This window comes from Triturus cristatus, chromosome 7 (assembly GCF_964204655.1).
Source record: "Triturus cristatus chromosome 7, aTriCri1.1, whole genome shotgun sequence".
Taxonomy (NCBI): Eukaryota; Metazoa; Chordata; class Amphibia; order Caudata; family Salamandridae; genus Triturus; species Triturus cristatus.
In genome coordinates this window covers 167322986-167349661 of record NC_140590.1, presented here as the reverse complement: position 1 = coordinate 167349661, position 26676 = coordinate 167322986, and the positions used below count along the sequence as shown (strand labels likewise).

Here is a 26676-nt window from a genome sequence, read left to right as displayed (position 1 = left end):
TGCACTTTACAAAACATGCTGCAGGTCAGCGTCTACAGCACATCTGCAACTGTGTCTCTCTGCATCACAAACAGCTACACTTCAGTGTGTGTTGTGTGCCTGCTGCAGATTACGTGCAATGTGATGTCATTCACCTCTAGGTTTAAGAAAAAATACCTTTTCATTGATTTTTTTCATATTGATTTCACCACTGCATAAAGGCGTCATAGGCAAGCTCATTGGCATTTAAATGTGTGTCTACATTGAGGGGTTCACTCCTTCTTTCCCCAGTCCATCCCTGTAATCTGAATTTGGGTGTCTTTATATGACTGTCCCATCAACCTTGGATAAAGGAGACATACATTTTTTCTCAATATTCTAGTTCCCCGTTTGTAGGCAGCCTTGCGAAACAGGAAAAGATGTAAACAGATGTGGCGTGGTGATGTTTATTTTTTAGCCTACAGACTTGATTTCTAACTTCAACTTTGGCATTTGACCGAAATTGTGCCATCCGGGCAAATGGCGTTATCTGCCTGTCTTCTATTGTAAACATTTGTTTTCAAAAGCCAGCTCTACATTGTGCTTTCTGCCTGTGTGTTAGGTGTGGTTACAGACAGAGCTAGCTGTTGCCTGGGCTCCTGGAGTCACTCCCCTTACAGTGATTGTTTTGTTTGTATAACCCACCTTCAGTCGTTGCTTGAAGAAAGTTTCATTCAGCATTACAATGGAGGCTCACTGTTTTAATTTATAAATGTGACTCCAGTATGCTGCCTTTTGATGGCACAACATCAAGAGCTTATTGAAACCATATCCCCGTTGAGTTTCACATGGGTGCTAACTATTGACTATTAATAGTGTTCTGGTAGGTTAATTCCCAGGGGCACTCACTGTGTACTACAGGGGGAATATTTAATGAGAATGAATTGCCTTGCCTCTTCCTCTCAGCTTCCTCTTCAAGAACCAGACCGCCGCCCCCCGCGCCCCACGGAAGTGACGGTGAGCCATCTTGTATCTGCTCTGGGCATGGAGAGAGAGGTAGTGGGAGACCTCTGCGAGAAGAACAATTGATGGACAGAATGCAGAACAATGTCATACATTCACCCCAGTACAGAGATCTGAGCCTATTTCCTATGCTTTTTTTCTCACCATGCCACTTAAGTTTGGAACCAGCCATATGCAAATCAGACTTGACCCTGCAAGCAAGGGAAAAAGTCCAGTCCGAACTGCCAGGCCAGGTCCTCCCTGGACTGTAAACAAGCATCCTAGGACCAATTTCAGTGTTTCACCCCTCATCAGCCAGGATAGCTTGAATCCAGTGGCATGGAGAGCACAGCATATAGCTGTGTCTGAACTGGGGTGGCGAAGTGACCTTAAGAACAATGGTGCATTCAACTCAGATCTGTAACTGGGGGTGAGTGTCTGAAAGTTTCTGTGCTCCGTCCACAATCTCCTTGTGTTTGCTTTGTTCACCCTAAGTTGACAGGATATGCCCAGGCGTGGGTCCCTTGCTCACTTTGCCACTGGATTCAAGCCAGCCTAGCTGACGAGGGGTGAATCCCTGAAACCGGTCAGAGGATTCTTGTTTCCGGTCCAGGAAAGACATGGCTTGGCAGTTCAGGCTGGAATGTTCCCATGAGGCATAGGGTAAAGACTGATTTGCATATAGGTGCGTCTGAACTGGATTGGCCAGTGAACTAAAGAACAATTGTGGATTCAACCCAGATCTGTAACTGGGGGTGAGTGTCTGACAAGTTTCAATGCTTCGTCCATCATCTCCTTGTGTCTGCTTTGTTTGCCCTAAGTTGGTAGGGAATGCCCAGACGTGGGTCCCTGCTCACTTTCCCACTGGATTCAAGCCAGCCTGGATGATGAGGGGTGTTACTCCGAAACCGGTCCCAGGATGCTTGTTTCAGGTCCATGGAAGACATGGCTTGGCAGTTCGGGCTGGACTGTTCACATGAGGCACAGGGTCAGGACTGATTTGCATATAGCTGTGTCTGAACTGGGGTGGCAAAGTGAGCTAAAGAAAAATGGTGCATTCAACCCAGATCTGTAACTGGTGGTGAGTGTCTGAAAAGTTCCAGCGCTCCGTCCATCATCTCCTTGTGTTTGCTTTGTTCGTCCTCAGTTGGCAGGGGATGTTCAGAGGTGGGTCCCTTGCTCACTTTGCCACTGAATTCAGGCCAGCCTGGCTGATGAGGAGTGTGTTACAGATGTGATCTCTTGAGGTGAAGAAAGATGCTGAGGCTTGACGTATGAAGTCTTAAGTTTATTCTTAGAGATAGGTATAAACAGCTCATCCACCCAACTGTCAGTAAGATAATGATCTCACTGCCCTCTAACATTCTACAGCTGGCTTGGCCTGACATTCCAGAACACCAAGCATCCCATCATGAGAAAGAGAAAGAAAGACATTACAACACATCTTCCTCCTTTATACAACGCATCAATGCATATAACATCTATGAACAAATCCTCTAAATATACATCTGACTTCATGTGACATAATCCTTCAAATGAGAGGGAAGACATGAAAGTCTCTTGGGCCTCGTGGGCTTCTTTATGACTTCAGGAACCACTTTTCCCTCCATTATGTTATGAGAGAAACCTGTTCCAACATTTGTATTGCATAGGGCAACACGACCCAGATTCCATACTCTGTGATCACTCGTTCCTATAGCATTGTTGAACACTCTAGTGACCCTTAAAGGTTCAGTAAATTTAGATCCAGAAACAGCAAAACCCGGCCTTTTGATTCGAACCAAATCACCCACCTTAACCTTTGTAGACTTGACAGCATGACGAACATCATAGTTCTCTTTACTTTTAGAACATTTCATATCCTCTTTCTCCTTCCATGACATAGAATCGAAATCTTGATACCTGTTAGACAGTAATTTATTTACCCATGGGGGTTCTAAGAAGGTATCAGGGTCTCCTCCTCGAAACAACAGAAAAGGAGACTTTCCTGTAGTTGTATGCGGAGCTAAACGATACACACACACCCTTTTTAGAACTTTATCTTGCCAATTGAGCCCATTTGCTTTTGCTAAAGATACAGTTTCCTTCAAGACTCTATTAAACCTTTCAACAGTCCCATTTGATTCTGGGTGATATAAAGCACATCTTTTATGAATAATACCACAATCACTGAGAAAGGTCTCCATGTCTCTAGAAACAAGTTGGACTCCATTATCTGTGAGCAAGGTCTCAGGAATACCTTCCCTGGCAATGATGTCTTTTAAGCAACTAATGACTGTATTGGTATTTATACTTTTAACAAAAAACTACCTCTGGCCACCTCGAGAATAAATCCATAACAACAATAATAAATGTGTCTGAACCTTCTCCATGAATAGGCCCCAAAATATCAAGAGCAGTGTCCTTCCAGGGACCACCCGGACGTGTCCTTTTCTCCATGGGCTGTGTCCTAGTTTTCAAAACTTTCTCACTAAAAGAACATTGAATGCACTCCCTAACCAAATGTTCGATCTGTGCATCAAGTCCTGGCCACCAATAACTAGAGCGTACTCTCTCCTTAGTTTTTGATATGCCTAAATGTGCCTCATGTGCCAAATCTAAAATCTCTTTCCTCAAAGAAACTGGAGGTACTAGCATGTGTCCTCTCAACAAAAACCCATCACAAGTTGAAAGTTGATCTTTAACTAACCAGAAATCCCTCACTGAATCACCACCTTGTCCTTTATGGTGCCAACCTTCACAAATCAATTTAGCGACATCCCGAATGATAGAATCACTTTTACAAGCATCCAACCACCGCTCACGAGAAATTACTTTGTAATCTACTCCACAAACAAAATCATGAGGATGATCAAAAGATGGGTCTGAATTTATGTCTAGGTCTGATTGATTAGTTGGGACTAATCTCGACAGAGTATCTGCAACAATGTTATCTGAACCAGGAACATGTTTAACAATAAAATTAAACCCCTGTAAACCAACCACCCACTTGGATATCCTAGGAGATACAGAGTCAATGCCCTTATTAGTTAGTACTTCACAAAGAGGTTTGTGATCAGTTCTTATGACAAATGACGTGCCCCATAAGAATTTTTTTAATTTCTTGATAGCCCAATATATAGCAAGGTCTTCACGTTCAATTACAGAATAACGACATTCCGTGCCCTTTAAACACCTAGAAATAAACATAATAGTGTTATCAGGCAAAACACCCCCTTGATACAGGATCGCACTAATCCCCTTCAGACTTGCATCTGTAGAAATGATAGAGCTTTTGCACGGGTCAAAACTCTTTAGATTAGGTGCATTCTGTAATTTAATTTTTATGTCATTAAATTCTCTGTCACACAAATCATCCCAAATAAATCTCTCTCCCTTCTTTAGCAAGCTTCTCATATTGAACGTGACCTCAGCAAAATTCTTTATGAACTTATTGTAGTACTCGGCCATTCCCAAAAAACGCATGAGCTCCTCCTTGGAAGAAGGAACCACAAGATCTTTAATGGTGTTTACAAGATCAGCTTTAGGAACAACCCCATCAGCACTTATGGTATGACCCAAATAATCAATTTTACTGAGACCAAATCTACATTTCTCTCTTTTGATAGTTAAATTGTGAGTAGTAAGCCTATCCAGCACTTGTCTAACTCTTGTTCCATGTTCAGCCACACTAGGCCCATATATCAAGATGTCATCCTGGTACACACAAACCCCAGGAATGTTGATTAAAACCTTGTCCATTACACGTTGAAAAACTGAGGCAGCGGAAACCAACCCAAATGGGAGTCTAATGAATCGAAAAGTTCCAAACGGCGTGATAAAAGCCGTCAGATCCCTTGAGGACTCATCAAGTAAAATTTGGTGATATGCTGAAGTCAGATCAATGGTACTGAATATTTTCGCCTCCCCCACCATACTCAACAACTCTGATATATTTGGAAGAGGATACTTGTCTACTAGCACACATTTATTGAGCTGTCTTAGATCAACACAGAGCCTCAAGGAACCATCAGGCTTCCTCGCGGCCACCACCGGGGCGAGCCATGATGTTCCTTCAACTTCCTCAATGATTCCTTGGGACTTTAATTTGTTTATTTCTTTGAGCATATCCTTTTTGACAGTAAACAGTACATTTCGGAGTTTACAGGATACTGGAATTGAACCAGGAGCAAGTTTAATCCTATGACAGTAGCCCTTAAGACAGCCTAGCTTATCGCCAAACACTTGTGGATATTCACTTATTAAAAGACTTTGCAGCGAAGAACTCTCTACTACAGTCTCTACACTTTTCCTCTCCTTGATAATGATTGGAGGAGTACTGTTTGGGTCTAACATGACTCCAAGATCTCTTTAGTGCCACCAGCTGATAATGCTATCACCTTTTTTAGAAACATAAACTTTCCCAGGAGTGTAACGCTCCCCAAACTCAATCAGCCCATTAAAATACCCCCTTAATTCAATGGGATCCCCACCATAAGCAGTGGGACGAATGTCTGGTTTTAATAATTTGACTTTACCAGACAATTTATCATCAAAGAATTTGCTGGAAACAATGGTAATCTTAGCCCCAGAATCAAACAACACTTTAGTTTTGTGTCCTTCTACAGAAATGAAATCAAGGGGTCCCTCACCACCAACCTGGACAACAATTTGTCCACACTCAAAATCATGGTGATCAGACAAGTTACCATCAGAAATTTCATTCACTTTTTTCTTAGTAGTTTTGAACCTGCAAGCACTCACAAAATGTCCTTTCTTCTTACAATGAGAGCACGTAATTTTCAAAGCAGGACACGACTTGTCATTAGCCCAGTGTGAAGTGCTATTGCACCTATAACACTTGCCACCTTTGTTAAAAGTGTTACGAGAATTGCTAGAACTCTTCTCTTTAAGCTGTGACTTTGCTTGATTGTCACTACTACTTGTTTCCTTTTTTGAATTACTACTGGTATTAACTACCGACACTTCTTTATTGAGATCTTTTTTGATTACTTTTACACATTGGAGAGAGTGTTCTATTCTCTTTGCTACTACTAACACCTCATCCAGAGATGGTTAGTCTTTCAGCCAGAGCTCATCACGTACTTTCTCAGACTCACACCCAAGCATAAACTGATCTTGTATCCTTTCATCCATTAGGGCATCAAACTTACAAGTAGACGCTAAACGTCTAAGCTCAGTTATGTAATTTTCTATGCTCTCCTCCTCTTTTTGCATGCGCTTACCAAAGTGATAACGCTCCAAAATAGTGCTAACCTTTGGTAAGTAATGAGCATCAAGTTTATAAATACATTGCTCGTACTCATTAAGACTAGAACTGGTACCATTGGGGACGTCAGGCAAATGGTCAAAGACGTCTTGTCCCTCAGACCCAAGACAATGCATTAACAAAGCTGTCTTCCTCTCAACGCTTAGAGAGGTGCCACAAACACGAGCATAACGCTCGAAAACCTTCTTCCATTTTGACCATTTGATGGGAGGGTCACCTGGGGATTGTAGAAAGAATGGAGCTGCCGTGACGTTTTGCATGGTAAAAAGACTGAAGACTTGAGCAAGATCCAACCAACTCAAATGAAACAACCTTAAAGAATTATAAAACAGTACGTCAAAACAACAGTATTAATGCGGAAACCACATAAAGCTATTATGTTGATTGAGTAAGTGTACAATCAAGATAATATACTATAGGATCTCTGAACGTATCACTAGCACAAACACAATATACTGTCTCTTGTAAAAATTCGTCAAAATAAAAATAAGTGTAAATGCACTACACTTTATGGCAAACAGCTGAGCGAGTCAGCGCTGTTAGAATTGAAAACAGTAGACACGCAAAACTTTGTGATGAATGACTGTGAATGACAGCGCCGTGCTGTGCGCGGCAGCGCTGTAAAGGAAATTAGGAGTTGACATGCAAACTTTACGAGAATTGGCTGTGCATGTCAGCGCTGACTATACTTTATGGCAAACAGCTGTGTGTGTCAGCGCTGCTAAATCGAAGAGAATTGACACACAAAACCTTCAGATGAATGGTTGTGAAAGGCAGCGCTGTGCTGTGTGTGTCAGCGCTGTGAAGTAAATTGTGTCTAAAAGTGAAAAGATGCCTTTAAATTTACATCCGAGTTTGTCAGCGTTGGTTGTTCTTGAGGTTGCAAAACACGAAGGATACTTAGCGCTGTTCTGCCTTTGAAGTCACTGCCTGAATTATTATGACAACATTGCCCAGCAACGGCCACAATCCATTGTTGCCGCATTCACTATGCGTCTCAGCGAATCAGAGCTTGATATTCAGACTTCTAGCCAATCAGGGCACAGCTTGTTTAGTATCCAATCGGGCACAAGCACAAACAAGTAAGGATGCGTTCCATGCTTCGTTGTGGTCACTATGCAATCCAGATGATTATCTCTGGCGAGTGACGAGAGAGGTTTCGGAACGTTAGAGAGTCATGGCAACATCGTAGGAGAATGCGCAGCAGAGAAATGAAAGAAGTGTGCGTAGCAGCGCGAGGGTTAACGTGAGTTTTCCTTCTTCACCTTATTAAAAAAGAAACTCGAAGATATTACAAATGAGAGCACAACACGTAAATATTATTCACCCTTAAATCTGTGGTAGGAAGAAAAAATAACAAAATGCTACCACTGTTGTCTCTGAAGCCCAAAACTTGAATTTAGAGTTTAGAGTTGCCAGTTTTTTCACTAAAGTAATCAGGGTAGTTTTAAATTAGTAGCGCTATGTAGAGCCGAGGCAGGAATAGTAATAAATGTCTTTTGAGTGAAATATTAAGTAAGGAAAGTTCTTACTTGATGTATTAGTCCTCTTGAAGATAAAAGATGAAATTTGTTGATTTCACCAGAAAGGTTGAGAGTTGGAGTTGAGCTGATAATAATCCCAGTCGTCGCCAGTGTTACAGATGTGATCTCTGAGGTGAAGAAAGATGCTGAGGCTTGAAGTATGAAGTCTTAAGTTTATTCTTAGAGATAGGTATAAACAGCTCATCCACCCAACTGTCAGTAAGATAATGATCTCACTGCCCTCTAACATTCTACAGCTGGCTTCGCCTGACATTCCAGAACACCAAGCATCCCATCATGAGAAAGAGAAAGAAAGAAAGACATTACAACAGAGTGTTACTCCAAAACCGGTCCCAAGATGCGTGTTTGCGGTCTAGGGTAGACATGGCTTGGCATTTCGGGCGGGACTGTTCCCATGAGGCACAGGGTCAAGACTGACTTGCATATAGCTGTGTCTGAACTGGGGTGGCGAAGTGAGCTCTAGAACGATTAGGGATTCAACCCAGTTCTGTGACTGGGGATGAGTGTCTGAAAAGTTTCAGCGCTCCGTTCATCATCTCCTAGTGTTTGCTTTGTTTGCCCTAAGTAGCAGGGTATGCCTAGACATGGGTCCCTTGCTTACTTTGCAACTGCTTTCCGCCAGACTAGCTGATGAGGGGTGTTCCCCCGAAACCGGTCCCAGGATGCTTGTTTCTAGTCCAGGGAAGACATGGCTTCGCAGTTCGGGCTGGACTGTTCTCATGAGGCACAAGGTCAAGACTGATTTGCATATAGCAGTGTCGGAACTGGAGTGGCGACGTGAGCTAAAGAATGATGGTGGATTCAACACAGATCTGTGACTGGGGGTGAGTGTCTGAAAAGTTTCAGAGCTCCGTCCATCATCTCCTTATGTTTGTGGTGGGAGACCTCAACATGTCCCGGGTGTGACCCACCAGTTGAAATTTGCAAGCTGCGCAGAGTCAGAGCAGCAAAGTTGGGAATCCATACCTTGTAGATCCTTTCCAGCAAGAAGGATTCATAGCAGAAGGGGGTGTAAATAAACTTGGTGCTGGGGTTCCCACTGCATGCTATTCTCTGGCCGGTGACAAGACTTCACCCCTGGTCTGATTCTTCAGATATGTTGAAGATCTTTTGAACCTTGAAAGAGGAAACACCTGCTTGTATTGGGACTAGCATCTCACATGCATGTAGTATTTTTCCAGCACTTCCCCACTATTAGTTTAATTGGACAGTACACATAGGCAATGATGTTTTTCTTTAGTGGAGTTTCTACAGCTGTGGCAGGAGTGGATTGTGGTCAAAATCTCACAAAACGCTGAATTTGACAATAGTCTTAGATACACTGTTATCATGACAACACTACTGCATTCTAGCAAGAAAGCTATACCCTACTGAGACAGCACATGGGCTTTTTGGCTGAGCCTCAATACATCGATCAACTGTGCTGTTTTACTCTGAAATGGACAGTACCAGTGTGTCCTGGCAGGATAATATAAATCTAATTGGCTAGTATTGATTCCTACCAGCAGGAAAGCTAAACATCCAACGGTATGTCAGTACCATTTTACAAAACCGCACCTATGTTTTAATGGCACTAATAAGGTTCAAGCAGTTTACAGACGAGTGCTGTCAGATCGTCATCTCAGAAAAGCTCTAGCATTCTGTACGGAAGGGAATTCCCCTCACGGTCCATAAAGTTAGCTTTGGATGTTTTAAGCTTCAGTTTCTCGATGTTTGCAACATGCACTTGTGCTATTTTAATCATATTCTGTGATTATTTTAGATGTGTCAAGCAGCAGGGTGCACCTTTTCAAATAAACACTGTTAGAAATGGGATCTCTGGTTGGCTAAGGGTTGCGCCAAAGCCAGGCAAAGACCACCACTCTAGTTAGGGCAAGGGAGTTACATGCCGAAGATAACCCCTGCTCACCCCTTTGGTAGCTTGGCACGAGCTGTCAGGCTTACCCCGAAGGCAATGTGTAAAGCGTTTGCGCGCGCACACAGCAACAACATACCAGGCACACCGCAAAAGGAACTCCACACTAGGTTATATCAAAAATAGCCTTTGTATTCTCATAACACATTAGAATAGTAATCACATAATATACATTGTGCCCTCTGGCACTAGGTAATATCTACAAGGGATTATATACAACTGACAGGGCCAACTGGACTACTGTCAGTACCATCACAAAGTGAACTCAGTAAATGTAGGACACATCATAAACGTAGAACACAACCAGTATCTACTGGCAAACACTGTACTCAGCATTATCCTGCAACATAAACCATATTATGCACAGTATCACATTTAGGCGTGAAATACATTCTGCGCCAACCTCACCAGCAGAAACACATTATGCAATCATCTCACAAGTCTAAACACATTAGACCATAACCTCCACCGCATCAGTACATTATGCATGACTCACAGTAGAGAATAATCTCACTAGCATAAACACGTTATGCAGTAACCTCATCAGCATAAATCCCAGATTAGGGAACAACCCCCTTAACATAAATCATAGAATGCACATTACCTCATAAACATAAACCACATTAGAGGCATAAAACAGGGTGTGTAAATCATAGTACATGAATCACCTTTCCTAGCACCACATAAATCACATTAGGGACTGGCACCCTACAAACCCAACAGTCCCCCTGGCCAACTGGCCTTCTCAAAGGGGCTCAAATGCTCTATGTCTCAAATATCAGGGCGACTGCCAATGCAGCGGAATCCAAAGTGCGCCATTGCGCTGGGGCAGAGGAGTGCATCTCACTCCTATCTCTCTCAAAGATGCCCCCACAGAACTGTGGCCTAAACATAGCAGCTGACGCTAATTGCCGTGCAGCTGTGAGTCCAATAAGGCCTGGCACTCACTGTGCCCTCTGAACAGTATGCCCAGAACGTTGCAGCTGGCCGCGCTAGTGCGGTGCAGCCGGGAATCAGTACAGGGGCCCTGGCACCTCTGTGCCCCTTCAACCCCACTGGGCCTCTTTAAATGAAATTCCCACTTCTGTGCAGCTGCCCTCTGCAAGCAGGGCAGCTAAGATAACCAAAGTGAAGGGGCCCGGACACCTCTGTGCCCTCGGGGCCCCACTGGGGCTTCTAGAAGGAACATCACCCAAAATGTTTCAGCTGCCTGCGCTCTCGCAGGACAGCTGGTATTATCGCCAAAACTGTAGGGCACGGGCACTACTGGCCCTTGGGGATTTTATGGGCCTCTAAAACAAACATGCCCCCTCGTTGGAGAGGCCCATTGTCAGGCTGGGCCGCTCAGAATCCACACATGACTGCCCAGGTGCCTCGTGAGCACCAAGAACAAAGAAGGAAGCCCCACACTCACCAGGGCTCTGGGGACTCGCTGGTCTCCTCTTGGGCCGCTCCCGACTCTACTCCAGGCAGACGACTCTGCCCGTTTCACCCGGTCCCTCTCCTGTGGCCGGGACTTCTCCTGGCACTGTCCCACGCGGGGTGGGCTCCCGCCTGGAGTCTCCCCTTACTTCACTGTTCACCCGGCGGTTCCCAGGCACCGACAATGTGCCTCGCGGGTCCCGCCGACCGGGGGACCCTCTCTCCTCATGTCAACTGACATTGCGGGGCTCTCTCCCCCTCACTTCACCCGGACCCCCTCCTGGGACCCGGGACTTTGTTTCCGAGCTTGTGGAGGTGGGGTAGGCTCCCAACCTCCTTCCCGCCCGCAGCTCACTTCCAGCCGCTCTTCCTCCGACAGACCCCGCCAGTGCCTGACTTCTTGTTCGGCAGCCTTACTTGCTCTGGCAGCGGCGGTGATTTCTCCACCACAGAATACGGGGTGGGCACCCGCAAAAGGTGCCTGAGAGCGGGGTGGGCTCCCGCTCCTGGCAAATAAGCAAAAGGACGCGGGGTGGGCATCAGCAATAACCCATAAACATAAAGCGGCCATGTAGGGTGGGCACCCGCTCTCTTATTCCTCTTACAGTATCAGGACCAGCACCAGAACTGAACATTTTCATGGGGTCAAAGCCCCTATATTTACACCAACATTCCCTTTGTCTGTAGTGCAGGGCATGGTGGAACCAGATGCAACTGGTTCAGTGGGGATTTGGAGCACTTTGTTTTGCAAGCTCCTCTTCCCCTTTGTCAGGTGGGGGCTAGGTGATCAGATGCACCACAGGGGGCGGAGCCAGCATTGTGCAGGCTGGGCACAGGCCTATTCAGGGTTAGGGGATTACTCCCAGCACAGATGTCCTATTCAGCCTAGTGCTGACTCACACTGCCCCTCCTGGAGCCACACACACCCCCCAGCCCCTGTCACTCACAAGCCAGACATGCAATTCACATCAGGCAGGCAGACACATAGCACACAGAAATGCCAACTTCTCAAAGTGGCATTTCTCCAACAGTCATAATAAATCTGCGCACACCATTATGCAGCATTTATTCTCACAATTTCATGCATACTAAACTTGACCACGCTGCTCCTCCCATTCCAGGAATTACCACTGACACTCTTAGTCAGGAAATCCCCAATGCATTCCTATGGGAGGGCAGGCCAACCTTACCAAAGGCACACAGAGAGCACACGCACTTTACACTGGACCACAGTGCTAAAGTGCCCAGAGGCCTAAAACCACCAACATCATGTCATAACTAAGGTAAAAAGTTTAGGGGTGAACCTGCCAAAAAGGGCCAAGTCCAACAAACACAATATTTAGTTAAAGTATCTATTTCTTAGTGCATTTTGTGTGTGTGTGTGTGATTGAAGAGAATGAAAACGTTTTTTTTCTGATCACCAGGGTGTCCCTCAATTCCTGTCATGGATGCCAATGCAACTATGAATTGGGATGAATTCTCCTTGGCTATTAAAACATATCTCTCACATTCAAGCATTGATGCATTGAACTAAGTTCTCTCGTGTTACCCACGAGTGTGAAAGCAAACCTTGTAGAGCTGAGCCATAGACTCAGTTTATTCAACAACACACATCTTGGTTCAGTGAACAATGGTAATTTGGTGCCTTAAATTACAACCATAGGCTTAAATGTTGTTCAGGGTTGTGGGAAAGATGTGGAAGTTGGATCACCAAAATGTCAGGGGCAGCAGACGTGACATTACTCACCACTTGAACCACCAATAACATCCCAGGAAGTGTCATCAAATGAACAATTAACTATGAAGACAACAAAGGAAGTGGTTTCACATGAACTTTGGTCCAATAGCATAACAGGAAGTGACATTAAAGATTTACATATACTGCAGTTAAAGCAAGATTAAGCTATACGAACAAGTTATGTTAAATAACCCAACTGGTAAAGTAGGCCAGAGTCTGTTTTAACGACCAACCATATATCAACAAGCTTGATGTTAATATGTGACATGAGCACAGGATATGTATACCTGGGGTGCCTTCGCATGTCGGGGTATACAGTAATGTCCTACCCAAATAAAGCCATCATATATCAAATAGCCATCCTATATCCCAGGCACAGTTGCAAATGCCCAAGCATAGCCTGACATGCATAGCCAAATCCCCACATTTTAAAAGAACAGCATTATATGCCCAAATACCCAGGCACTGCCCTAAGTGACAAAACGCTGCACTCAATGGCTATACACAGCCCCAAGGCAAGGGACAAACATATTACCCTGTGACCAGGCCCAACCCTTAGTGCCGCCACACAGCCTCAGATGCAGAGGAAGGGCCAATATTGCAAGCTACCATCTCACTGTGAATAGGTACAGCACTAGCAACAACAGAGTGTTCTTCCAAATACAGGAAGAGCAACAACAGCTCAAACACTCATGTGTCAATGTTCCCCAATGCACTCCACACTTGTACTAAAGGAACTCCTGACAGAAGTACTGCAAAGCAAGGGAAGAACTGGCATGGCTATTTGGAGAATAATAAAATGCCCAGGGATCGGGATTTCGGGTACTTTCAAGCTGAATGTGGGTGTCTAATTTGCTAGGTGTTAATTCCACAAAGTGACCTTATGAGAAGTGATTCATTATTCGATATTACTGAAATGAAGGAACAGTTTTCCCCGCTAATGATATTGAATCAGAAAAGAAGAGGGTTGGCAGCCGCTTCTGCTAGGGGAAGGAAAGGTTGGATTAAACAGGATAGCCTTTTCAAAGGGGTGCCTGGCCAAACCAGGCCCAAACATAATTTTACAGTTACAGTTCTGCCAGTCCTTTGTCTTGGTACAGTGCTGTGAAACCCGAGCACTACAGAAATAGATTGTCTGCCTTAACTTTGCCACTTTGCCACCGGATTCAAGTTAGCCTGGCTGATGAGGGGTGATGCCCCGGAACCTATATCAGGGTGCTTTTTTCCGGTCCATGGAGGACCTAGCCTGGCAGTTCCGGCTGGACCGTTCCCATTAGGAGCAGGGTCAAGATTGATTTCCATATAGCTGGGTCCAAACTGGTGTGGCTTACTGAGCAGAAGAACAATAATGGATTCAACCCAGATCTGTGACTGGGGGTCACTCCGTCCATCAACTTATTGTGTTGGCTTTAACATTGGAACATTTCTTTCTGCATCATTTTTTATTGTGTTTTGGCCTTAGATTAAAATTGTTACACCTCACCTCTTTCAAATTTCACCAGCTGTCATGAGTTAGTACTAGGTATAATACCTGAGGATTCAAATAATCAGGACTTAACTGGATTTTTCTTCTTCTGGTCTTTGCATAAGGGGGAGGAACACAGTGTGGTGGGGAAGAAGTGTTGGATGTCTCAACAAGACTTTTGTATATGGGTCCTACTTTAAAGCACCCCTGAGCTATGGAAGTCTGGTGCTATCCTAAGAAAGTATTGTATTATGTCTCTTAGGGGCATATTTACAAGCTCCTAAAGTCACCATAACATCACGTTTTTGACATTGTGGTGGCGATATGGGCATTGCCTTATTTACAAGGCAGCGTTAAGCCACTTAAAGTGGCTGAATGCTCTCTTGTAAATGAGGCCCCCTTTCACGCTACACTTAGCGTGAAAGGGGTAGGCAATGGGTGTTTGGGTGGGGGTTCTGCAGCAACACCCACTTATTATGACGCTGCCTCCTATTTACAAGGGTAGCGTACATATGGGGCAGCGCCAAAATTAAGACCAGGGAAAACCTGGTCTTAACAGGGTGCAAAGAATGGAAATGCATTATTTCTAATTCTTTTTGCTTTTTTTCAGGTGTGCTGCATTGTGCAGCATACATAAAAATAACAAAACACCATGCATGATTGTTTATGTGCAGGAAGGTTTGCCTTCTTGCACATAAACAATCATTTAAAAAATAACAAGTTGCAACTTCTATGTGTGCTGCACAAAGCAGCACACATAGAAGTTCCAAATCGCCATTTAAGATTGTTTATGTGCAGGAAGGATACTTTCCTGCACATGAACAATCATTCCCACAATGCAGGCACCCTTGCACTATGCTGCAAGGGTGCCTGCATTGGCGCTAGGCAGTTAAATTTAGCACCAGTGCAGGGGGAAACACAGGGCTGCACCGTACTGTTGTAAATATGGTGCAGTCCTGCGTTTCAGAAGGGGAACCAACGTTTAGATCGCATGTGATACATCGCATGCCATTACAACGCGGTCGTTACAACAACCACGTTGTTACATCGCGAACCATTACATCGCAAGACGTTACAACGACTTGCTGTCGAGTGCAGAAGGTGTTGGATTTACAATTCAACACCTTCCCTGCTGTTGCACAAACTAGAGTGGGAATAGTAAATCATACTATTCTTAAATCCAGGGCGCCCCCTATAGCAAGTAGTTAAAACGACTTGCGATGTAATGGTTCGTGATGTAACACATGCGTAGTTAAGAGATATATTCTTCAGAAGTGGAAGGATGCGGCATTAAGCCAAGAAGGCTGCGCTCCGCCACTTGCTTGTACATCTGCCCCTTAGATTGGCCAACACTGCATTTTGGAAATTTAAAGCCAGATACGATGAAGACATTTTAGAGTGAGGTAAATAATTGTATAATAAGGAAGTAGTGATTAATTTGTTTTTTTCAGAAATGATACTAATACTATGACACTGTGATGCCTGTTTTAGAATATTCCAACCATACATGTATCCACAACAAATCCATGCAACACCACAGAAACACTGGAACACATGACCCCAAAGTACTCGTCCATATACTCTTCACCAATGCTAACCTCTGTACATTACACAACACACACCGGCAGAAAAGCCCAAAATCCTGGATTTACCAGTACCAGTTAGAAATGCCTGGTAATGTGGGAGAGCTGCTTTATCCTTAGGTAGCACCAGTGTTACCTCCCCCTCTAGTCCACAAACCCATCTGATTAAGAAGTAGAACTCAGCATACAGTCACACAACATTGTCCCCTATTTCTCCTTGTTGGTTTTGTCTGTTTTTAAATGGACAACTCTGTAAATGTAAATATACACCGAACAAAAGTAGAATTAGATCACCTACCTTTCTGCCCTTGGACACCATCTGCAAAAAAAGGATACTAGGGTTAGTAAATATTGGATAAATATGTCAGGGTAACATAATATGCGCAATTTATTATTATTTTTATATTAAGTTTCTGTTAGTATTGTTAATATGTTTCATACTCCTGAAGCATCCTGCCAGGAAATAAGAATGTGCAATTGTGCATGTAAGTTTTGGTACATTAAACGCATACAATAAGTTCGATAAATCTCTGATTAGCACCGTCTCGCCCACGCGCTCATCTACACATCACTCAGCATCTTCCCCTCCATTACAACTTTCTACTTGCGTCCTCTCTTCCTGTGCCACCCCTGTCCCACTAGCCCTGGGTGAGGGAATATCTGGTATCTTAAAACTGTATCTTAATTTTAATCTTAATATCTGGAATTAGTGTGAATTCACTAATGCAGGCAAATTATGGCCTGAGTAATGTATGCACATGTTTATCAAAAGTCTGTAAACCAGGCAAACATGTGTAAGCTATGACTAAGAGTAATTTACCTTATTTTATCTTATCTTAGGTGCAATTTGTAAAGCGCACTGACGCCGAAGCTTCCTGAACACCAGGTTCTATGCTTCTTCATATAAATGTTCTCCAAACCAAACCTCAATTTAATCCTTTCTAATTTAATACAAGGCATTACAACTCTACGAAATATCCCAATACACCTCAAACCATGGATTATGCTAAATTAAGCATCCTCATTAACAATTATCTCTACTCATGCACAGTAGTCAGCTGGGAATGGCCAACACGGTGCCAGGGGATTCACCTGTAGACTAGCAGCAGGCAGCTGAGTTCCATGACTACTGCTAAACAGACATGAAAATAGCCTCCATCGTAGTAGAGTAATGTTTCCATCAGCCCTGCCCACACATTTACTTATTAGCACATGCACCGAGGCCACGCAGCCTGAGCACAGGTGCAACTGGATACATATTCCCTCACTGCAATGCCTATTATAAAGCGTGTCAGTTTGAGTGACAGCATTTGTCTGCAGCACATTAGTCAATCACTGTTAGGAGTAACCCTGGGCGGTAACTCCGCTCCGTTCGTGGAGTTTGAATAGTTTTACTCACTCCGCGCTCCCCGAGCATGCGGAGTTCCTAAAAGCTCCACTCCACGGATAGGAGTTTTTTTCTTCGCTCGTGCTCGTCAACATCAAGTTAAACGAGCGTGAGCGAGGAAAATCAACCTCCTGGTGAGATTTCTCAATGCGGGTGGTCGGACTCCTCAATGCGAGTGGACGCGGCAGGTCGCGACTACTCGCATTGACAAAACCTTTAGTTTGCGTTGAGAAAGTTACCACCCAAGTAGAAAATCTACTCGAGCAGCCGAAAGGAAGCTACGCCCTCTTGCGTTGCACATGGTACCGCTCACAGTGATTTTACAGCGCGGGACAAACACCCAGCGCTTGAAATCACTGCGAATGGCATGACCCTAATGCACTTCGCCACTCGCGCAACTCCAGGTAGCGCAGCCGTTGTTTTTTTGGCTCGTTGCACTGTTCCTCATAGGGGGTCTCCACCCAGGCTTAGGAGGGGGGAGTGTGTGTGTGTGTGTGCGCTGAGCCTTTCCTTATTCATTGAACCCTCACTGACCCTAATAGACCCTCACCAGCCACAGTGTAGCCCGTGACAGCTCCCCATTCAGCAACCACGGGCGAAGAACACGCACAAGCAATCAAAGCGCTCAGCGTGGCAGCCACACGCCCACAGGCACTTGTGGAATAGCAGACTGGTCTGTTGTGAACGTAGAATGCTACCATGGGTGGAATTTAACTAGGAGATGCAAAAGCACTACAGGATGGAACGGCAGTTCGTTATTTGGACGGGTGAAGGGAGGAGGCGTCTGCATGTATTGTACCAGGATTACAAAACAAAGCTCGGCTCAGGTATACCTGTGAGTTATGTTTATTACAGATTTGGCGTCAAGCATGGAATGCACAACATAGGTCAGTCAGGTCAATCACACGACTCTGCACTGAAGTTCATTCTGATTTCTATGGCAGGTGCTTGAACAGTATCAGGTCACAATTCCATTTAGTTTAAAATAAGCCAGTGGCATGATGTCTTAATTTGTATTTCAGACTGAGACAGCAAAAAATGCTAAAAAGAGGGAGATTTTAGCTGTTTATCTCTCTACATGAACGTCATTGCTTGGTTTTACTCATGTTAAAGTGTCACTCAAAGTGTCACACATTTGGCAATGAAAAGGGTCACTCAAAGTGTCACACATGTGGCAATGGAATGTAACTCTTACACAAACTGACACCCCGAAAATGGCACGCATAAACAATTCGAAAACATTGCATGAAAAGGTCTTAACAGATTGTTTAATTTTAAATAATATTAGAGGACACCGATAAAATGAGAACAAGCTAGGGGGCAGATTTACAAGCCCCTTGCGCCACTTTTGCATCACTTTTAACATGGGAAAAGTGATGCAAAAGTGGCGCAAGGGGCTTGTAAATCTGCCCCATGGTTTTTATAGATTTGCTAGTTTGCAGGCTACTGACAGTGATCTTTAAAAGAGGGCTCGAGTGCAATGACAACTAAAGTGGAGCTGCTCCAGATTTTAGCAGAAAGCAAAATACAACCATTTCTTCGGAAAGTATTTCAAGAACACAACCCTTTTTGCCAAATCCTTCTTGTTAGAAATTGGGTTGGAGGTTGACTGGGGTATGAGCCCTAGTAAAGCAACGGCCACAATCCTCGTCAGGGTAAGAAGCAGGCAAGTCTAGGTGCAAGAGCAGGGTGGTTGGAAGTCTTTTATGTCCCCGAGTGTAGGAGAGTAGGATCTGCACTTATGTTGCCCCCACTTTTTTTCTGATGTTAACACTGGTTTCTGGCAATAGTCTGGCTGGGTCCCTGCTAATCAGGGCCCCAGTCTCTCTGTTCTCTCTAAACAACTTGGAGTGCATATTAGATGCACTAGTGATTGGATACTGTGGTACCTTATGAGCCCCTAGTATATGGTACCTTAGGTACCAAAGGCATAAGTACTTCACAGTCCTTCCAGGGGCTGAAGCATGTATTATGCCACCCCTGGGAAGCAGACTAAATCTGACACCACAGGCCTGCTATTGCAGCCTCGATGAGGTAGTGTTAGCACTCCTCACTGAGGTATAGGTTCCTATATCTCACCTTACACACACATATAAACCTATCAGTCACCCCTAAGGCAAGCCCTATCAATCCTGAGGGCAGGGTGCTTGGTTTACAATGTGAGGGGGTGCCTCTGCCTGAGCAGGGCCCCTCTGCAGCTGGCAGAGTCTATTCTCTGTGGCTGTTTGTGGATGCGGTTAAACCATATACTCTTAAGTGCATTATAACCTACCGGTAAATGCTAACTTTGGAATGACTGCAACAAAACATGTCGTGTTTGGTGTCAAACAACTTGGAATCATACCCCCACATCAGTTCCTGGTGTGGGAGTATGATCCCACCCTTCTAGAGGGGACGACATGTACCTACTGTGGAAACACGGTAGAAATCTGAACGAGCCCTGGCATCACAAAATGGATGCCACCAGCACAGACACTGGGCTGTCCTCCTGCTGCTGACTGAAACTCGCAGTGGAGGAGGCCCAACAATAGGCATCCTGTCACAGGGAGGTGTCACCACCTTCCAGACAGGATTTAGTGTATTGGGGCTGGGTGGGTGTACTCCTAGAGTGCTTTGAAGTCCTTCACTGGGGGAGCAGTAGGCTCCTCTGTGCATATGCCAGCTCAAACCGGTTCAGGGGCTACCTGCCCCTGCCCCTGCTCTGGTGCGAAACTGGACAAATGGAAGTGGGTGTAACCACCCACTCCCCTGACCTTCCCAGAGGAGTGATCCTAGAGCTAGTCCCTCCCTTTCTTTTGGTATAAGTTAGGGAAACCTTGCCATTGCAAATCAGATATCCCTGGGCGACGCTCTACAAGAAGAATCCTGGCCCTTCGACGTTCCACTACCTTTGGAAGACTGAAGAATCTCCCTTGGAGTCAAGGAGTGACTCCCCTGCTTGGCAGGCACCAAAAACTTGAATCAACGGTCGCAAACTTTCCCGCTCCCACCGGAGTCCGAAGTCCCTGCAGCCCCGGAAGTGGATTTCCTGACTTCTCGATGGCCATTGTGAGTCCCCAGCAGAGCTAAGGCGAGTGGACCCCAATTAATATGTCAGCCACTGGTATCATGCTTACCGACATTATTATCACTGTGCATACAGTTGTTATTTTGTATATTGAAATTGTTTGTACGGGTATTAACAATACAGTTGTCATCTTTTACATTGAAATCGTTTGTACTGCTATTACTGAGATTAGGTTTGCGCTTGTCTGAACACACGTTGGCATGGTGCTGATTCAAAACAATAATATTATTGTATGAGCATGGATAACTGACTACATTGGTATTATTATTGCTGATGTCAGCGCTGCTGTGCGGGCACAAATTACAGTATACATTGACATTGCATTGACGGGCATTGTGCGGGTACAAGCAGTGGCATACGTTCACATTGTATTTACTGACATTGCCGTTGTCGGGCCTGCATACATCATGACATTCGCTGGCATCGTATTCACCAATCCCAACAAATATGTAAGAAATTGGCTTGTTGGTGTGAGCCCTGGTCAAGCAGTAACCACAATCATTGTCAGGGCGAAGCACAAGCCAATCCTAAATGATATGCAATTTAAAAGATTTGTCAAAATATAGCCAAACAAACATTTGCAATGCAAATTGGCCTCGCATTTGTTGAGAGTTAGAAGTATTGGCGTTGTAAATGAGAATGTCTTGTACCCATGTGTTTTGGATTGGAGCGTATCTATGTGATGTGGAGTGGATTTATGTGCCTTGGAAGTGTTAGCTGTGGAATGGTGTGTGATGGAATATTGTGGTGTGGATTTGTGTAGTGGAAATTTGTGGCATAGTGTGTAATAGAAATATGTGGATAGTAATTATGTGGTATTGAGTGTACTGTAATTATGTAGATTAGGATTATGTATCTGAGTGTAATTATGTGGAATGTCATTTTGTGTGGTGTAGTGGTATTTTGTGGAGTTTAATTTTGTGGTGTGGATTGGATGTATGTGGTGAAATTGCCAGAAATGTGTGGCTATGAATCATGTCGGCCTTTCTAAGTGAAATGGTCTAACACATGCCGTTCTTTTAATCTGAGTGTGATCACTGCGATCAATAAAGTATGCATACCTGCAAGTGAGTCACAACTCATTTTAGCTTGGAGAAGCAACTCTTTCTTTTTCACTATGGGGTCTGATTAATTAAGAATGACAGTAATAACAATACTGCATTCTCTCTCACTCTTCATCTCTTATCTTTTATTTCCCTTTCACCTTTAAAATCAGGACACTGTCTTTAGTTCTTTATCACGGTCATGATAGAGTGAGCAATCTGGTGAGTACCAACCGGCAGCTCCCTTGGTGATGCTCACGTGAGGTACTTTCTGACCTTTCACACCTTTTTTTATTTGTTTTCAGTTTCCTTTAGTGTTTTGTCAAACATTTAAAAATTGAGCACTGTGAATGAGATATGACTGGCATTCTGAAGAAACCACCTTTTTTGGGGCAGAATCAGGTTTAGACTGCCCCAGTTATCTTAAAGAAGAATAGTGTGCTCTAGTAACCAGGTCTTGTGTTTTGTGGTTTCATGAGTGGAGGGCAACCTGGCTACTTTGCCTCTTCTACTCCCTTTTTGGTTGATGGGCTAAGCAAGGGAGGCCTGTTGCCTCAGGCTGGGAACCTCCACTGATCCTCTACAAAGTCAAGCCCCCGCTCATGATGACAGAAGATTGTGGGGGCACTATTTGGAGCCATCAGTAACCTTTTTATAAATGTATTTTCCATAATCTGTAGCTGGCGGCTATTATGGTATCGCCAAACACCTGCTCCATGTGTTGCAACAGGCACACATTTGGCTTTATAAAGTGTAGTCATCTCATTCACTGGTTTGTGGCCCAGCTTACAAGCAAAGCAGAAAATCCCTTCAACAACTCTGCCCATTTGTTGCACCCTTGAAGTGACAAGCGATTCCCAATTCATATTGTTATTTAAAAATATTCCCGAAATAATTAAAATTATTGTTTGTCAATTCTCTTGTGTACTACAGCTAATATTCTAGTTTTGATCATTTTAGGGACACACACCATAATATAAGATTTGATATAATTAACTTTTAAATCAAGTGCCAGCATAAAATCTGTAAACGCATTAAGTAATTACGTAATTTTTTAAGGCCGCTAGCTGTCAGGGCCATTAACATGGTGTCGTCCGCATATGAGAGTAGAGGGACCTGTGTGCCCGCGATGCGTGGACAGTCAATTTCTTCATCTGTTAAAAGGCCTCTAGCCCATTAGTATAAATTAAAAAAAAAAAGGGGCTAAAATACATCCATGCCGAACACCTTCTGTTAGGCCTGGATTTTTCCCCCTGTGGACCATATCTTATAATAACAGAGGTGGACGCATGGAGCTTAAGAAGAAGAGAGATCAAAGCCTCCTGGACTTCCATTTTCCCCATGAGTGCCCACAACTTCTCCCGATTTACAGTATCAAAAGCGCTGGACAAGTCCATGAGTGCCAGGTGGATAGATCAATTCCTGGCCCTCATGTACTTGCCCATAATCAGTGACAAGTTGAGGCATTGTTCCATGGTGCCTATCCCTCTTCTAAAACCATACTGCGTTCTTGCCATAACCCTTGTATCAGTCGGCCAGGATTCGAGTTGGCCGAGGACTACCCTCCCAAACAGATTCACTGTGGCAATGATGAGGGAGATTGGCCTATAGCAGGCTGGGTCGCTCCTGTTACCTTTTTTGAAAAGAGGGACCAAGACTGCCTCCTTCCAGGTTGCTAGAATAGGGCAAATGACCACTGCTTTAAAAATAGTTAATAATGGAGCCCATAAATGAGGATTACTTTTAAAAAGATCTAATGGCACTCCATCCGGACCTGGAGCTTTCATGTTGATTCCTTTTGCTATGGCTTCCTCAACCTCAGCTACTGAAATTGATGCACTTAAGTGTGAAGCAGATGTTAGGTCTAAAGGCAAATCCCCGCTAATTGCCTCAGGCTGGCAACCTCAAAATATCTAATAAGAGACAAAAACTTCTTTGAGATAAACATAACATCAATGAAACTTTCCCTACCTCCTCCAACATAAGTAGGGCTCTGTGTTACAGGATTATTAGCTAAATCATTTATGAGACCCAAATCATTCTTAATAATAACGTTTAGAGCCTCACCCTGAGGGTGGTGAATAAAATGCGGAAGGGGCTGCCCTTCAGTATTTAGCAGCCCACAGACATCCTTAGAGCTATGGGGGCAGGAAGAACAATTAAAATTGCCCACCCAAAGGATGCATAATGGTTGTCATTTCTCAGAGATATTATTGATTTCCACCTGCAGAGCCTCAATAACCTGGCAGCTATTAGGAATAAAAATATTATAATATCAGTTTACCACTAGTAGCTTGGCCTGAAACATATTGGAGATCAGGATTAATTGAAACCAAGGAGATGTCTCAAGAACTGTAATTTTAACAGCCTCATATTTAACTAAAATTAGCAGTACCATCCCTCCTTTAGCCCTCCCGCCTAACGAGGGTGTAGCGTGGACCGTGTAAGAAAAATCACCATTCAGCATAATGTCTTCCTTGTACCACGTCTTCTGAAGATAAATAATGTCAAAACCTATTATATAATTTAGCCATGCCTCATCAGTCAATTTGGAGCGAATTCCTGCTATGTTCCATGAGATGAGATTAAGTAGAGACTTGACATGACCCTGATTTGCCAGTTCCAGAATTTCATTATTTATGGCTTGTTCAGCTACGATGGTAGGCAGAGCCGGCTCCTCCCTACCATGGTATCACTTGGGATTAAATTAAGGGACAGAGAATAATTTTCAGGTTCGTCTTGGGTCTCCCTAATAATATTTAAAAAGGGAGTGGAAAATTCTAGGAAATCCACCGAACCCCTGTTACTGGGTTAATCTATGAAGGATTCTCGCCCTTGAATATTGTGGCACCAGTCCGTTCCCATCATGGCAACTGGTTGTCTATGGCAGCCAGTTAGTCAGTCTATTTCAGATATTAAAACTTAAAAATACACCTCCAAAGTTTTAAATACACTGCATCCTGCCCTCTGGCCTTTCGCGGGCCTACTCTAGGGAGGACTTGTATGTATTTAAAAGGGAGGTTTTGACATGGCAAAAGGTTAACTGCACACACATGCTGCAATGGCAGGCCTGAGACATGTTAAAAGTGCTACTTAAGTGGGTGGCTAAATCACTGCTGCAGGCCCACAAGTAGCATTTAATTTCCAAGCCCTGGGCACAAGTGGTAACAATTGTACAAAATGGGTGTTCCCCTGAAAACAGATATGTTCCGGAGTTAGAGCATAAACAAAAATCGTAAAGAAGAACACTTAGGAAACTTGTTAGGACTGAGGGCCTACTGAATGAGAAAATGTGCAAAACCCAGATTGAATTTCCTATGCAAAACATTTATTAATACAAATATATCATAAATCTATAATCAATAAATACATTTTTGGCATTGATGTCTGTGTATGTTTTACATTTTTTAATAAATAAAACAACATTTCTGTGTTGACACCTACAGTACAAATAGTATAGTTTAAATGCTCATTCACACTCCCACATTCATCAGGTTTCAGATTAATTCATAGTGCCTTTAGTACAGAAATCAATACACCAAAACAAGAATTAATTTCCTTGTCTATGGATGTACAATTCTTTTGCAGGTAGATCCATTATTCTATATATACATTCTGTATTTAAATATATTTAATAATCTAGAATCTTCACTGATAAAGACTCTCAAACATTATCTTTACTAGGTCCCTATGATTTACAGACCGGATCAATCAATCAATCAATCAATCAATCAATCAATCAATCAATCAATCAATAAATCAATCAATCAATCAATCAATCAATCATATCACTTGTAAAGCGCACTACTTACCCGTGAGGGTCTCAAGGCGCTGGGGGTGAGGGGGTGCTGCTACTGCTCGAAGAGCCAGTTCATAAAGAGTCTTCTGAAGGTTAGTAGGTCTTGTGTCTGCCGTAGGTAGGTGGAGAGGGTGTTCCAGGTCTTGGCGGCGAGGTGGGAGAAAGACCTGCTGCCGACAGTTGTTCTTTTGATGCAGGGGACTGCGGCGAGGGCGAGGCCATTGGAGCGGAGCTGGCGGGTGGGGGTGTAGAAGCTGAGTCGTCTGTTGAGGTATGCAGGTCCGGTGTTGTGGAGTGCTTTGTGTGCTTGGGTGAGGAGCTTGAAGGTTATCCTCTTGTTGACGGGGAGCCAGTGCAGGTCTCTCAGGTGGGGTGTGATGTGGCTGCGCTGGGGGATGTCGAGGATCAGATGTGCCGAGGCGTTCTGGATGCGTTGCAGCCGTCTCAGGAGTTTGGCCGAAGTTCCTGCGTAGAGGGTGTTTCCGTAGTCCAACCTGCTGCTGACGAGGGCCTGGGTGACCGTTCTTCTCGTTTCGGTGGGGATCCACTTGGAGATCCTGCGGAGGGTGTTGAAGTAGGAGGAGGAGCTGCTTACTCATGGAGAGGGTGGAGTCGAGGATGACCCCTAGGTTGCGTGCATGGTTGGTGGGTGTTGGAGATGTTCCCAGTGTGGTCAGCCACTAGGAGTCGTCCCAGGCCGAAGGGGTGGAACCGAGGATGAGGACCTCCGTCTTGTCCGAGTTCAGCTTCAGTCGGCTGTTCCTCATCCATTCGGCGACGGCCTTCAGTCCTTCGTGGAGGTTGGTTTTGGCAGTGTGATGGTCTTTGGTGAGGAAGAGGATCAGCTGGGTGTCATTGGCGTAGGAGATGATGTTGAGGTTGTGCTGTCAGGGGACATGGGTGAGAGTTGCCATGTGGATGTTGAACAGCGTTGGGCTGAGGGATAAGCCCTGGGCTACGCCGCAGATGATCTCGGTGGCATTGGAGCGGAGGGGGGGGAGGCGGACGCTCTGTTTCCTGCCAGTGAGGAAGGAGGTGATCCAGTCAAGGGCCTTCTCTTGGATTCCGGTGTCGTGTAGGCGTGTTCGTAGTGTGCGGTGGCAGACTGTGTCGAAGGCGGCTGAGGATGAGGGCCGCTGTTTCTCCGTTGTCTAGCAGGGTCCTGATGTCATCGGTGGCAGCGATGAGGGCAGTTTCGGTGCTGTGGTTGCTGTGGAACCCGGACTGTGACGCGTCCAGGATGCTGTTCTCTCCTCGAGGTAGCGGGTCAGTTGTTTGTTGATGGTCTTCTCGATGACCTTTGCCGGGAACGGGAGCAGGGAGATGGGCCGGAAGTTTGAGGTCCTTGGGGTTCGCCTTGGGTTTCTTGAGTAGGGCGTTGATCTCGGCGTGCTTCTAGCTTTCCGGGAAGGTTGCTGTCTCGAAGGAGATATTGATTACTTTCCGGAGATGGGGTGCGATGGCTGTGCTGGCTTTGTGGAAGA

At 44.5% G+C, this 26676-nt stretch overlaps 1 protein-coding gene across 1 annotated transcript in view; it reads right to left on the bottom strand.

The window, feature by feature from the left end:
* The window catches only part of TYROBP (transmembrane immune signaling adaptor TYROBP), a 234721-nt gene that overhangs the window by 61010 nt on the left and 147035 nt on the right, over nt 1-26676 (bottom strand). Inside the window, exon 2 of the mRNA XM_085614298.1 lies at nt 16195-16215. Coding sequence (XP_085470424.1) covers nt 16195-16215 — 21 coding nt within the window. The remainder of the gene's footprint in view (nt 1-16194; nt 16216-26676) is intronic.